Source organism: Pediculus humanus, genomic scaffold, assembly GCF_000006295.1.
Source record: "Pediculus humanus corporis 1103172107762 genomic scaffold, whole genome shotgun sequence".
Lineage (NCBI taxonomy): Eukaryota > Metazoa > Arthropoda > Insecta > Psocodea > Pediculidae > Pediculus > Pediculus humanus.
The window spans coordinates 26,682-39,316 of NW_002987360.1; the positions used below are offsets into that span (position 1 = coordinate 26,682).

Genomic DNA, 12,635 nt, shown 5'->3' on the forward strand with positions numbered 1-12,635 from the left:
ATACGGCCGATTACACGGCCAAAGTCGAATTCGGTCTCAAGTTGGGATACACGGAAAAATTAGTTCAAACGGCTCTTTTAAAATTAGGACCGAGACCAAGTCAAAATGAACTTCTTGCCGAACTCATAAAACTCGGTGCTCAATCGTCAAAGTTGACAGACGTCGATGATAAAGATGGAGGAGAAGAAATTTGTGTGGATGAAACCGAGGGAAGATTGAGACCGATTGTTATAGACGGAAGTAACGTTGCCATGAGCCACGGGAACATGGAAGTATTTTCTTGCAAGGGAATAAAAATTTGCGTGGATTGGTTCAGAAACAGGGGTCATAAGGAAATTACGGTTTTTGTTCCCAAATGGAGAAAAGCTGCCTCCAGACCGGATAATCCAATTGTAGGTAAGGAAAATTTTTTTGTCAAAATTATTAATACCCGTTTCTTTTCTTTTTTTTCTTGTTCATTATCACTTAATTATTTATTTTTAATTATTATTTCTAGATCAAGAACTTTTAACGGAATTAGAAAAAGAAAGAATAGTGGTTTTTACCCCCTCCAGATTGGTTGGAGGTAAGAGAACAATATGTTATGATGATCGTTACGTATTAAGACTGGCCGTGGAATTGGATGGAATCGTCGTTTCAAATGACAATTACAGGGATCTCGCTCAAGAAAGTGCAGATTTCAGAAAAGTAATTGAAGAAAGAACATTAATGTACTCTTTTGTAAATGACAGGTAATATTTATTTTTAATTATGATAAAAAAAAATTGGTTATTGCAAGGATTTTTTTTTTTTCGGATACTCAATTCGGTGTTGTTTTGTTTAAAGGTTCATGCCTCCTGATGATCCTCTGGGTAGATCCGGTCCGACGTTGGATAATTTTCTCAGAATGCAAACTAAAAAGAATAACACTGCCCTTCCTTGTCCTTACGGTAAAAAATGTACATACGGTAATAAATGTAAATATAATCATCCGGAGCGCGGGTCGATGCCACATAAATCTGTGACGGAAAGATTAGTGGAACACGCTCAAAAACATTGGCAAGCGAGGGGAGCGAGAGATTTTTCTGGAGTTCAACTAAAAGGTAAATCACTGAGCGTTCCTTTAAGCACGGAAGACCATGTGAAACAACACGGAGCAATCAAGAAAACTCCTTTGGTCCGTACGAAATCTGGAACTCCCGCTTTTCCAACTTCTTGTTTCAATTTAGAAAGTGACAGAGTTGGAAAGAGTAAAAGCGTTGAAAATATTTTGAACGAAAAACCTTTTCCGCAAGATACTTTGACACAAAATGTTTTTTGGAGGCCTTTGAATCCGCCCGACTGGCATTACGCTCAAATGATGAATCAAGGAAGAGCTCACAGCACTGTTGGTCAACGACTCTCAGATCCCGAAGCTTCTCGAAGTGAAACTCCGAGAAATCTTCATAAGAAATTGGAACGTCAGCTGACGTTAAATCCTTACGAACATGATTTTTACGGCATGAGACAAATCAATGCTGGACCAGTAGATAATATTGATAATACTTATTGGGAACATCAAAACGTTAGCAGGATAGCATCGGCTCCCGATTCTTTTCGGGTCGTTCATCCGCAGTCGTCAAATAGAAGGTCAATGCAAAGATTCAGTAGCACATCAGATTCTCAAATTAATTTATGTGCTCCAGATTCATCTTCGAGCGTATCGGATCCGTTTGAAAACAGAACGTGGATTCCCGCCGCTCAAACTCCTCTAATATATTCCTCGCCGAATCCCATGGGATTACCTCCACAGACTCTCCATCAATTTGATTCGTACTCTAAAGAAGAAGCAAGAAGAAAACTTCACTATCATCTCTCTTCAATTTTTCCGGAAGAACAGGTAAGAGCAGCTCTTCAATTATATCCGAACGAAACGAAACCTCAAGAGATTTGTGCCGCCATTTTAGCCATGTTTCCCTAATTTTTTTTAAAATCAATTTTAAATGTTTTTATTTGTATGTTTTTGTGCATACAATTTTACAACAATTAATTTTTTTTTTAAGCTGCTAACAACAACAACAACAAAAAAGTTGTATTCATTTAAAACATTTTTTAAAAGTTTTTGTTTGTTTGTTTGTTATGAAATTTTTTCTAGTCAAAAAATAGAAAAGATGTAATTGTATGTATATTTATTCCTTTTTATAATCTAACGGTTTTTTTTTAGTATTTTAATTATTGTTTTGCGAAAACTATTAAAAAAAGGGGGAGGAGGAGAGGGGGAGGGCATTAAGAAATAAGCTGTAATGTTGTCGAATGAAAATGATAATTTTGTTTCAAACAAACATTCCGAACAAAAAAATTTTTTTTTTTTTTTTTTACTTTTTTCTTGTTAACTTGTAACGGTGTCCCCTTCCCCTCCCTCCCCTCTTTTTTTAAGCATAAAATGAATCTTTTAAAGTAATACAACAAAAAATAAAAATAAATAAATCGATGATAAAGTTTTAAATGAATACAAAAAGATAAAAATTCATTGATTTTGAGGCAGCTTTTTATTGAAAAAAGTTTTTTTTTTTTTTTTTAGTATAAAATAAATTCCTTATCTATATATTTAACGATAGATTTGTTTTTCATTTAGGAATTTATATTAATAAAAATAATATAACATTTATAATTATTAATTAATTAATTAATTTTGAAAATTCTATCTGGAATTTTTTTTTTTAACCTGTTGATATATGTAACACGTGGTGTGTCTTCCCACGTGGTCGTGTGGGAAGAGATTTAAATATATGTAAATATAATATAATAATAATAATTATTATTATTATTTAAAGCAGTTAAATGCTTTTGAAATCTATTTCATTTTTGAAAAATGATTTGTTGTATTTTTGTTTTGTTTTGTTTTTTTTTTATTAAAATTTCTCTTTAAAGGATGATATTATATATATATTATAAATATAAAAATCTTCATATTGGAGTTTATTTTCATGTATTTAACATGGAAAAAAAATTTTTATTCAAATGTGTATGTATATATAATTATTTGTATTATCATTTAATAAAAAATAATAATAATAATATTAATAACAATTCTTTTGGTTTATTTGGTTATTCTTCTAATAACAATTTTTTTTGGTTCCTTTGATAAATTATTTTTTTATTTAATTTTATATATATTAAATAATAAATACATGTAACAAAAGGAAATAATTTAATAATAATAATGATGATAATAATAATAAGAAGCCAATTTTTCAATCAAAACTAAAAGTTTTCATTGTTGTTAATTTAGTTATTTTATAATTTTTCCTTTTTTTTTTTTAATTAAATTAAATATAAATTTACAATAATAAAATTAAGTTTTGTTTAAAAATAAAATAAAAAAAGGGAAAATTTTAAAAAATCCTGCGCTTTAAAGTCAAAAATTTCAATATAAAAGGAAAGAAAATAATATAAAATAGTGAACAAGAAGTTTAGTTCGTTTTTATATTTTGTATAAAGTTAACCGTAAAAAAATTTGGCGATTTGGTGTCTTTGTTTTTTTTTATTTATTTATATAAATTAGGTAAAATTTTTTATCATTGTTATCAATATTTTATTTTTAAATTATTATCACCTATTAATTTTTCCGTTAAAATAATTTTTAATTTTATGTATAAGATAAATATCACATTTTAGAATTTTTTTTTTTTTGTAAAACTTTAAATTTAATTTTTTTATAAGAGAGAAAAATATTAAAAGATGACCTATTAATTAATTAATTAATTAATTATTAATTAACTTTTTCTTTGAGTAATTTCTATTTTTTCCCCTCTTTTATACTTTTTTTATTATTAATTTTATTAATATTATTATTATTAATTATTTACAACAAAACCTTTTATTTAATTTTTTTTTTTTTTTTAAATGAAAATATAATTTTTTATTAACTTTTTATTTAAAAAAAATAATTAATAATAAATATTATGAAATCAGGTATTACTAAAAGTAAAAGTTAATAAAGTAAATTTCTCTCTCTTATATTATTATTATTATTATTAAACTTAATTAATTTTTATTATTTGTTTTTAATTATTTAAAATAAATAATAAGATTTGTTTAATTTATTAAAATCGATAGAAGAATAAGAATAATAATAATAAGAAGAATATTTTTTTTTAAATTTGGTACATAAGAATCTTTCATCTTATAGTTTCCATGGTAGCAAAGATGCAAAAATCTTTTTTTCTTTTCTTTTTTTTTGTTTTTTGTTTTAAAAAAAAAATCTTTTGTTATTATTTAGTCTTGTTTCATTAAAACAACAAATCAAATTAAATTTTTTGATTTGATTAAAATAAAATTTTCAGGTTTCTTAAAAAATGATTTTTTTTTTTTTGAATTTTTCTAATAATCTCTTATTATCAGGTACATGTTCTTCTTATCAGGATTAACTTTTTAATTGGCTTTAAACCTTAAATACTCACAAATTTTACAGTTCATGATAAAACAACTCTCTCTCTCTCTCTCTTTCTCTCACATTCAACTACATCTTTCTTCTTCTTCTTCGTATACAACATAAAGTTTAAAAAAAAAAAAATTTCATTTATTATTAAAGTAAAAGTATTAATTACTTAAATTAATAAAAAGAAGAAGAAGAAGAAAATTTAATAATAAAAGAAATAATTTCAAATAAGGAAACAAAAAAAAATTTTCTACTAATAAAATAGAAAACCAATTAAATTTTAATTAACTTTTTTTTGTTTTTTCCTCATTATTTTTTATAAGACAAAAGAGGTTTTAATATATAATATATATTTTCATTTATAAAATTATATTTTAAAAAATAAATGTCAATTGATATTAATCAACTTCATGAAAACATCATCATCATCATCTTATATCAATCAAATAATTTTTTATTTTGTTAAAACTTATTATTATTATTATTAATAAAAATAAATTTTTTCTTTTACAAAAAAACAACAGGAAAATAAATATATATGTAGAGACTGTTATATTTATTTATTAATATATTTTATGTGTGTACATATATATATTAATATAAAATGAATAATAATAATATAATTAATGATAAAATGTTTGATTACAACTTTTCATATGATTTAATTTTAAATGAAACTCAATATTACGATTATGTACCATATTATAAAAGATTAGAAACATATATTGTTCCATTTGTTTTTGGATTAATTTTTTTTGTAAGTTTTTTTTTTTATTCTTTTTTTTTTATATTGATATAAAAAATTATATGTGAAATATATATTATGTATATGTATATTTTAGATAGGAGCCATTGGAAACGGTACATTAATATTTATTTTTATTAAACATAAAAGTATGAGAAACGAACCCAATATTTATATATTTAGTTTAGCTTTAGGAGATTTACTCGTCATACTTTTTTCCGTACCTTTTACCTCAACGATTTACATATTTGAAAATTGGCCTTATGGTGATATCATATGTAAGGTTGGTTTCTTTTTATTATTATTAAGGAGAGATTATAATTAACAGAAGTAAATAGACACTGTGATATCTTTCAAAAGTAAACAATTTTTTTTATTTTTACTGTTCAAAAAAAAAAAAAAAAAAAAACGTATTCGTGGACGATAATGATTAAAATTTAAAATTTAATTTACTATATTAAATGAAAACAATATGGCCGAAGAAGTATCATTAGAAAAATTAAACTTTCTTCATCCGGCTATACGCCCTTACGTCAAAGTAGTGTTAACTTATGAATTCGGTAATAAAAAATACTTATTTACATTTTGATTCAAATTATTTTTTAAATTAATTGTTTAAATAATACATTTCATGGTTGACAGGTTTGCTGAAAGACTTGGCTGATATTCACAGTATTCAATGTGGACAAATACTAGAAAAAAATGAATTTCAGTATGGTGACAGATTTCAACTTAGAATTTTGTACTGTAAAAAACCATTAAATTGGCAGATTCTCATGAACGGTAACGATCTGTCAAAATCTCCTGATTTTATCTTGGAGGAAAACTTTTTGGCACATGAAACAGCAGATACAATAAAATCAAATGTGCCTTCATTAGTTAATTGGAAACCCAATAATGTTAACTGCCTATTAAATATAATAATTGAATTGCTACAGTTGTATAAATCCTACCAGGTAATGCACTGTATATTTGACTGATCATGACTGATACAGTTTATTCTTACTAACATTTTTCTTTTTTTTGTTTCAGATTAAATTATTAAAATCAAATTCAAGGCTGCAAAGGTATTTATTTGAATATGAAACACTGTCATCCATGTCTAACATTCAGTCAAAAGACATAGAAATTTGTATTCAAAGTACAAGCAGGTAAGTTTATTTAACTTTATTATTTCCTATTTTGATACTAATACTAACTAATCACTTAACTTAAATTAGTTTAAAAAGAGCAACAAAGTTAGTTTAGACTCCATTGACTATCCATATAATGAAAATATGACTCATGAAGAAGTTGCCAAAAATATATTTACATATGTTAAAAAAGCTGCCAATTTAGAATTTCAAAAAACAAATATTTCATCAAAATAATAAAAAAAAAAATTTCATTTCCAACTTAAAAAAAAAATTAAAGTAATTTATAATTGTGCTTATTTGTATTTGTAGAGTATGTTACATTTTAATCAATTTAATATCTTTTATACAAATATTTTAATTAAATATATATATATATATTATTATGTTATTTATTTTTCTATTAGTTTATTTTTATTTGTCAACCGCTGATGATATTACAGGGGGCTTATAAACAATATTTTACATATCATTGTAAATAACTATAATGATCACTATCATCTCTCAGAGTTATGCGTTTTTCTCGTGTACAAACTATTAGTGAGAATTTATTTTAAAATTTGAATCGTATAGTTCAGCAAATACTTTTTAGGGATTTGCTTTTTTTTTTTTTAAATATAAAACTCAAATATTATTATACACAATCGCAATGCAAAAACCAAGCTTACTTCATTGTTTTTAAATTTATTGTATAAAATTACCTTTTTTCTTGGTGAAGTTTTTTTTTTCTTAATAGTTAAATTGATATTTTTAACAAGATGCAGAAGTCAATATCCTTATTTGATTTATTACCTAATAATTGCATATTTTAATTTTATTTTGATTTTTCAAATACAATTTTGACATGCGTTAATTATTTTACAAGATGTAATCATTGTTTACTTTAAAGTAATGACTGATTTTTTTCTCTGATTGAAATTTTAATCATTATTCTTAATAACTTGCATGATTTTTAAAAAAACAATAATTATTATATAAATACAGGATTTTTCCAATAAATTTTAAATGACAATGTAACAAAAATAAAAGAAAACAATTTAATTACATTGTCAAAAATTTCAAAAAAAAAAAATCCAGGTAATATTTAACATTGAAATTTTTCAATTTTTTTTTATTTTTATTTTATTAGGCTTTAGTTTATTATTTTAGGCTTAAAATATTCTCAGTTATTTGATGTTATTTTAAAGAGAAGGAGGATAAGATTACTTACTTGATTACATCACCGTATTTACGTTTCTTTTTTTACATATAATTTTTTTTTTTTTATGTTTGGACTTTCACATACAACTTTTATTAAAAATATATACGCGAAAATGTATAGAATATTTAAAAATGTAAAATAATTATTTATTTATAAAAATACGATTTTTATTTATTTATTGAGCATTTAAAAAAAATATTTAATTTTAATTTAAATTTATATATTTAATGAAACAATTAGGTAAGTCACCATTAATGATGATGTATTAATTTCTTTTTTTTTTTAAATAATAAAAATTTGAGGTTATGTTTGGGTTGTTATTATAATTCAAAGCACGTGCCTTATTTGACTAATACATTACTTAATTATTATTATTATTATTATTATTTCAAAATTTAAAAGAAAATTGAATTGGTCAAGGTCATATTTTTCGTTATTAAACTTCATTTTTAGTTTTATTGTGTCATTTATCAAGTCAGAAAAAAATAATGTTTAGATTTAATTAGAATTAAATCATTTGCATTTATATTTTTAATTTGTTTTCTTTTTTTTGTAAAAAGACAAAAAATGGTTGCAATAAATTTGACAAGAAAAAAAAAACAACGCCATAAAGGTTATTTTCCCGCGGAAATTTTTTTCTAATGATCAACAGGTATTTTCCATTCATTTATTTATGTTTAAATAAGATAAACTTTTGAAATAGTTTTTTTTTCGAATTGAATACATATTAATAATAATAATAAGAGAATAAAAGATAAAACGAATGAAATTTATCGTTTTTGTGATTGAATTATCTCTGGGCTTCATCAGTTGGACAATATATGTACGAGATTTTGCATCCAGATTTAAGAACAAAGAAGATGTGTGCAATGAATGGTGTGACACATTCGAATGCGGATGCTGACAGACTGTATGTCTCTTAAAAAGATAATGGAAGAGGATTATATATTATTATTATAAAGGGATTGCATTATAGCAGTAGAAATGTAAGAAAAAAATCTCTAATTAATAATAGGGTTAGGTGAATTGATAGGGATTAAGAATGGATTAAAAGAATGACAGGTTGCAACATATATGTATTTATGTGTGTTCAGTAAACGAAAACAGAAAAAGTTGAAGTTGAGGTTAAACTCTTCAGGCATAAATGAAAAAAGGACGCACAAATGGCTATGGAGTGTAAATTAAAAGTTGAAATAGAAGGAGATTTATCATCACAGCTGCACAAGATAAACCAATTTTTCAACCTCAAAAAGAAGACAAAAACGGATATTACCGGTATGAAATAATTCTTTAAAATAGTATAAATAAATTGAAGTGTTCGTAAAAAAGTATGAAATACAAGAATTTGAAGATTTGAAGATTACCAGAATGATGAAATTAAAAACAAAAAATAATTTGAATTATCGTGGCAGCAGCGTTTGAATCCGCTCAATTCAGTTAATGAAGTAGAATCAGTAAAGAAAGTGAAGAAGAAAATAAGAAATTGTTGCGTTGTGTGGTATGGCCCAGATTGTTAGACAGCCCACCACCAATTTTCAGACACCAGTTATCCCTAAGGAATCGCGGGTAAAGACCTGGATCATGAAAAACTTTGACAATGACTTGAACTGCACCTGATGATTATAAGTGATTATAGTAATTCATTTTAGTTTTCTCATATTTTTATTTATTTGTTTATTCACAAATTTAATTTTTTTTACTTGGAAAAAAAACTGTTGATTATACAATTTATTGATTATTTAACTTGATTTATAATCAATTTATTTATTTTTTAATTAAATAATAATAATAATGATAAAAGAAATGAAAGTAAAAAAAAGGGGGGGTTCATGGATTTCAAATTTTTTCTACATTTTTGGCAAAAATCAAAAAATTCAGTTAATAATTGTGTTGACTCTCTTTTTCTTATGGTATCAATTCAACTTAACCTTAATTATTTTTATTATTTGGGGAGGAGAGAAGGAGGGGAGTATCAGATTATTGGAAAAATTTTTTCCCCTTAAATTTTTCATTGTAATTGTTTTATTAATATGTATGTATTTGTTAAACATAAAATATACAGGTATTATTTAATAATTTACTTAAATTGTAATAATAATAATAATAATAAATAATGGATGAAAAAACAAGTGAAAATAGTACAGAAAGTGATTCGAGTACGAAAAATTCATCATCAGCATCAAATAAAGTAAAATCATTAAGAACAATTTTGGCTTTTTGGATTCTGGGACTTTGTAACAATTACATTTATGTTATTATGTTAAGTGCTGCACACGATATTATACACAGAGTTGAAGTTAACGTGAGTTTTTCTCTTTTTTTTTTTTTTTTTTGTAAAAATAAAATTATAATAAATTTATTATTAATATTATTAATTTTTTACTATAGAATTTAAATGAAACAAATTTAGTACCGGAAGAAAATGATTATAATCGAAATTGTACGCAATTAACGACGGGCGCCATTCTTTTAGCGGATATCGTTCCAACTCTTTTTGTTAAATTAATTTGTCCATTTTTACCATTTTTGGTTCAGTAAGTTATAAATTTTTTTTTTTTATTACGTCACACGGAGTACCAACATAATCAACAGAATTTAAAAAAATTTCTTATAATTAATTGCTTCTTTTTTTTTTGTTAAAGTTTTCGGATTGGTTTGGCTGTAATTACGGGAATTCTTTCTTTGGTACTCGTTGCAATTTCCGAATCTGTTACTCTTGCTATTATTGGAATTTGTTTTGCTTCATTTAATTCAGGTTTAGGAGAAATTACTCTTTTGGCATATTCAACGAATTTTCCTTTGTGAGTAAACTTTTCACACATAATCACAAGGAGTACGCACAATTAATTATTACTGTTGAAAACTTTTTATTTTTTTTTTATTACAATTAGATATGCTGTTGCATCATGGTCTTCAGGTACAGGAGGAGCCGGATTAGTTGGGTCTTTTGCATATGCAGGTATGACAGAAGGAGGACTCTCACCCGAAGTCGCTTTGCTAACGAGTATTTCCGTACCGATTCTAATGGCAATTTCGTATGTTATTTTTAAAAAATAATTATGTCTTTTTTTTTATTGTTTTTTCAAATTGAAATTAATTTTCTAATGATAATAATAACTTTTTTTGTTGTAGATTTTGGATTATTTTAGAACATCCCAAAGAATACAAAACCTTTTACCGGTGTAAGAGGAAAACAGAAACTACTACTACTACCAGTGAATCAAATAAGAAAAGTTTGTTGGTATCAATTTGTAATATAACATGTAAAAAACATAATAATAATAATAATAATAATAATAATGAATAATGAATATTATTTAATTACAGGTCAAAGATAATAAAAGAATTTAAAGAAAAATTAAAATATGTGCCAAAACTAATAAAATTTATGATTCCTGTTGGTTTAGTTTATTATTTTGAATATCTCATAAACAGTGGATTGGTATGTTGTTAAATATAATTCATGTTAAATTCATACATTTTTTTTTTTTTTGATATTATTTTAATGTGATGGTGATGGTGTTGTTTTTTTCAAGTTTGATAAATTTGAATTCACAAACACTATAATTTCAAAAAGTAGTCAATTTAGATGGTTTAATGTTATGTATCAACTTGGAGTTTTCATTTCAAGATCATCAGTTTCAAAAATTCATTTTGAAAAAATTTGGATCATGTCTTTGTTACAGGTACAAAACGTGCTCATGCATGAGGAAATATTTTTATTATTATATAACAAATTTTAAATTTTTCTTTTGTTTTAGGGAATTAATTTTATTATACTTTTTCTTGAAGCCATTTATGGTTTTATTCCAAATGTTTGGATAATGTTTATTTTAATATTTTGGGAAGGTTTGCTTGGGGGTGCTGCTTATGCAAATACATTTTACAACATGTCATACATGGTATTTTAAAATTATTATTTTTTTTTTGTCAATTTTAAAATTCTCACCTCATGAAAATTATTTATTTATTTAAATTTTAGGTTGATAAAAAATATAGGTTGTTTGCATTAAGCATTGCAAGTGTTGCTGATACTTTTGGAATAGTTCTCTCTGGAGTATCTGCATTTCCTCTTCATACTTTCATTTGTAATTTACCATTTGAAAAATATTTTTTCCGATGGCCTTGATAATATTTTTACAAAGTTTTTTTTTTTTTTTTTTTTTTTTTTTTTTTTATTACACACAAACCCGAAAAAGAAATTTTTTTTTTATTTTTGTAAGAAATTTTTTATTGGAACCGACGATAAATTTATCATTGAACAATAAACTCTGAAATGACGATTATAGAAAATTACAAAAAAAAAGGTGATTAAACAAAAAATATACAATTCAATCACATTTTATGGTCACTTAATATTTAAACATATTTTCATTTGGAAACTTTTTTTAACTTTTACGTAATTAAATTTAATTTTTATTATTTTTTTTTTATATTTTATATATATTTTATAATAATAATAAAAAATTTTTTTTACTTATTTTTTACTAAAATAAATACATGTATAATTTTTTTTAATTTGTTAAAAATTTTTCCGATATTAATACTAGGACAAATCTATATAATTATTATTCATTTAAATAAATTATATTTTAAAATTAAAATGATTTTCTTTGTAACAAAACAAACTTGAAAATATTTTCTTAAAAAGGAATAAAAATATGGCTGAATTAATTCATAAATATTGAGGATAAGAAAATTACGGTTTTTGTGCCTGAAAACTTCCTCCTGACCGTGTAATTCAATTGTAGGTTAAGAAGTATTTTGTAAATTTAAAAAAAAAAAACATTTTTTTTTCAAATAATTCAAAATAAATTTGCTTATTTTTTTCTTTTTTTTAATTTTATTATTATTCGTTAAAAACGGTAAAAATTCGAATATTGAATTTTTGTGTCTTTTCAATTGTGCGACAATATCTAATGGTTTACTCTGCCGAATGGCGACAATATAATTAACAAAAGTAAATAGACACTGTGATATCTTTCAAAAGTAAACAATTTTTTTTATTTTTACTGTTCAAAAAAAAAAAAAAAAAAAACGTATTCGTGGACGATAATGATTAAAATTTAAAATTTAATTTACTATATTAAATGAAAACAATATGGCCGAAGAAGTATCATTAGAAAATTAAACTTTCTTCATCCGGCTATACGCCCT

At 24.2% G+C, this 12,635-nt stretch overlaps 3 protein-coding genes across 3 annotated transcripts; all 3 read left to right on the plus strand.

Annotated features, from left to right (window-relative positions):
* Positions 1-23: 23 nt before the first annotated feature.
* Positions 24-1,939, plus strand: Phum_PHUM352150 (uncharacterized protein; the record flags this gene model as incomplete). The annotated part of the gene is made up of 3 exons (XM_002427858.1): positions 24-396; positions 497-731; positions 826-1,939. Coding segments are annotated over 3 exons (1,722 nt in total), but the record flags the coding sequence as incomplete, so codon positions are not given.
* Positions 1,940-5,033: 3,094 nt separating this feature from the next.
* On the plus strand, positions 5,034-6,392 carry Phum_PHUM352160 (class A rhodopsin-like G-protein coupled receptor GPRnna11, putative; the record flags this gene model as incomplete). The annotated part of the gene is made up of 5 exons (XM_002427859.1): positions 5,034-5,156; positions 5,242-5,422; positions 5,787-6,100; positions 6,177-6,295; positions 6,365-6,392. The coding sequence occupies 5 exons, from the start codon at positions 5,034-5,036 to the stop codon at positions 6,390-6,392; spliced, it is 765 nt and encodes a 254-aa protein (XP_002427904.1).
* Positions 6,393-9,591: 3,199 nt separating this feature from the next.
* Phum_PHUM352170 (cln3/battenin, putative) lies at positions 9,592-11,607 on the plus strand (the record flags this gene model as incomplete). Its single annotated transcript, XM_002427860.1, has 9 exons — positions 9,592-9,780; positions 9,867-10,012; positions 10,121-10,279; positions 10,370-10,513; positions 10,611-10,715; positions 10,806-10,920; positions 11,015-11,164; positions 11,240-11,380; positions 11,461-11,607. The coding sequence occupies 9 exons, from the start codon at positions 9,592-9,594 to the stop codon at positions 11,605-11,607; spliced, it is 1,296 nt and encodes a 431-aa protein (XP_002427905.1).
* Positions 11,608-12,635: the final 1,028 nt, after the last annotated feature.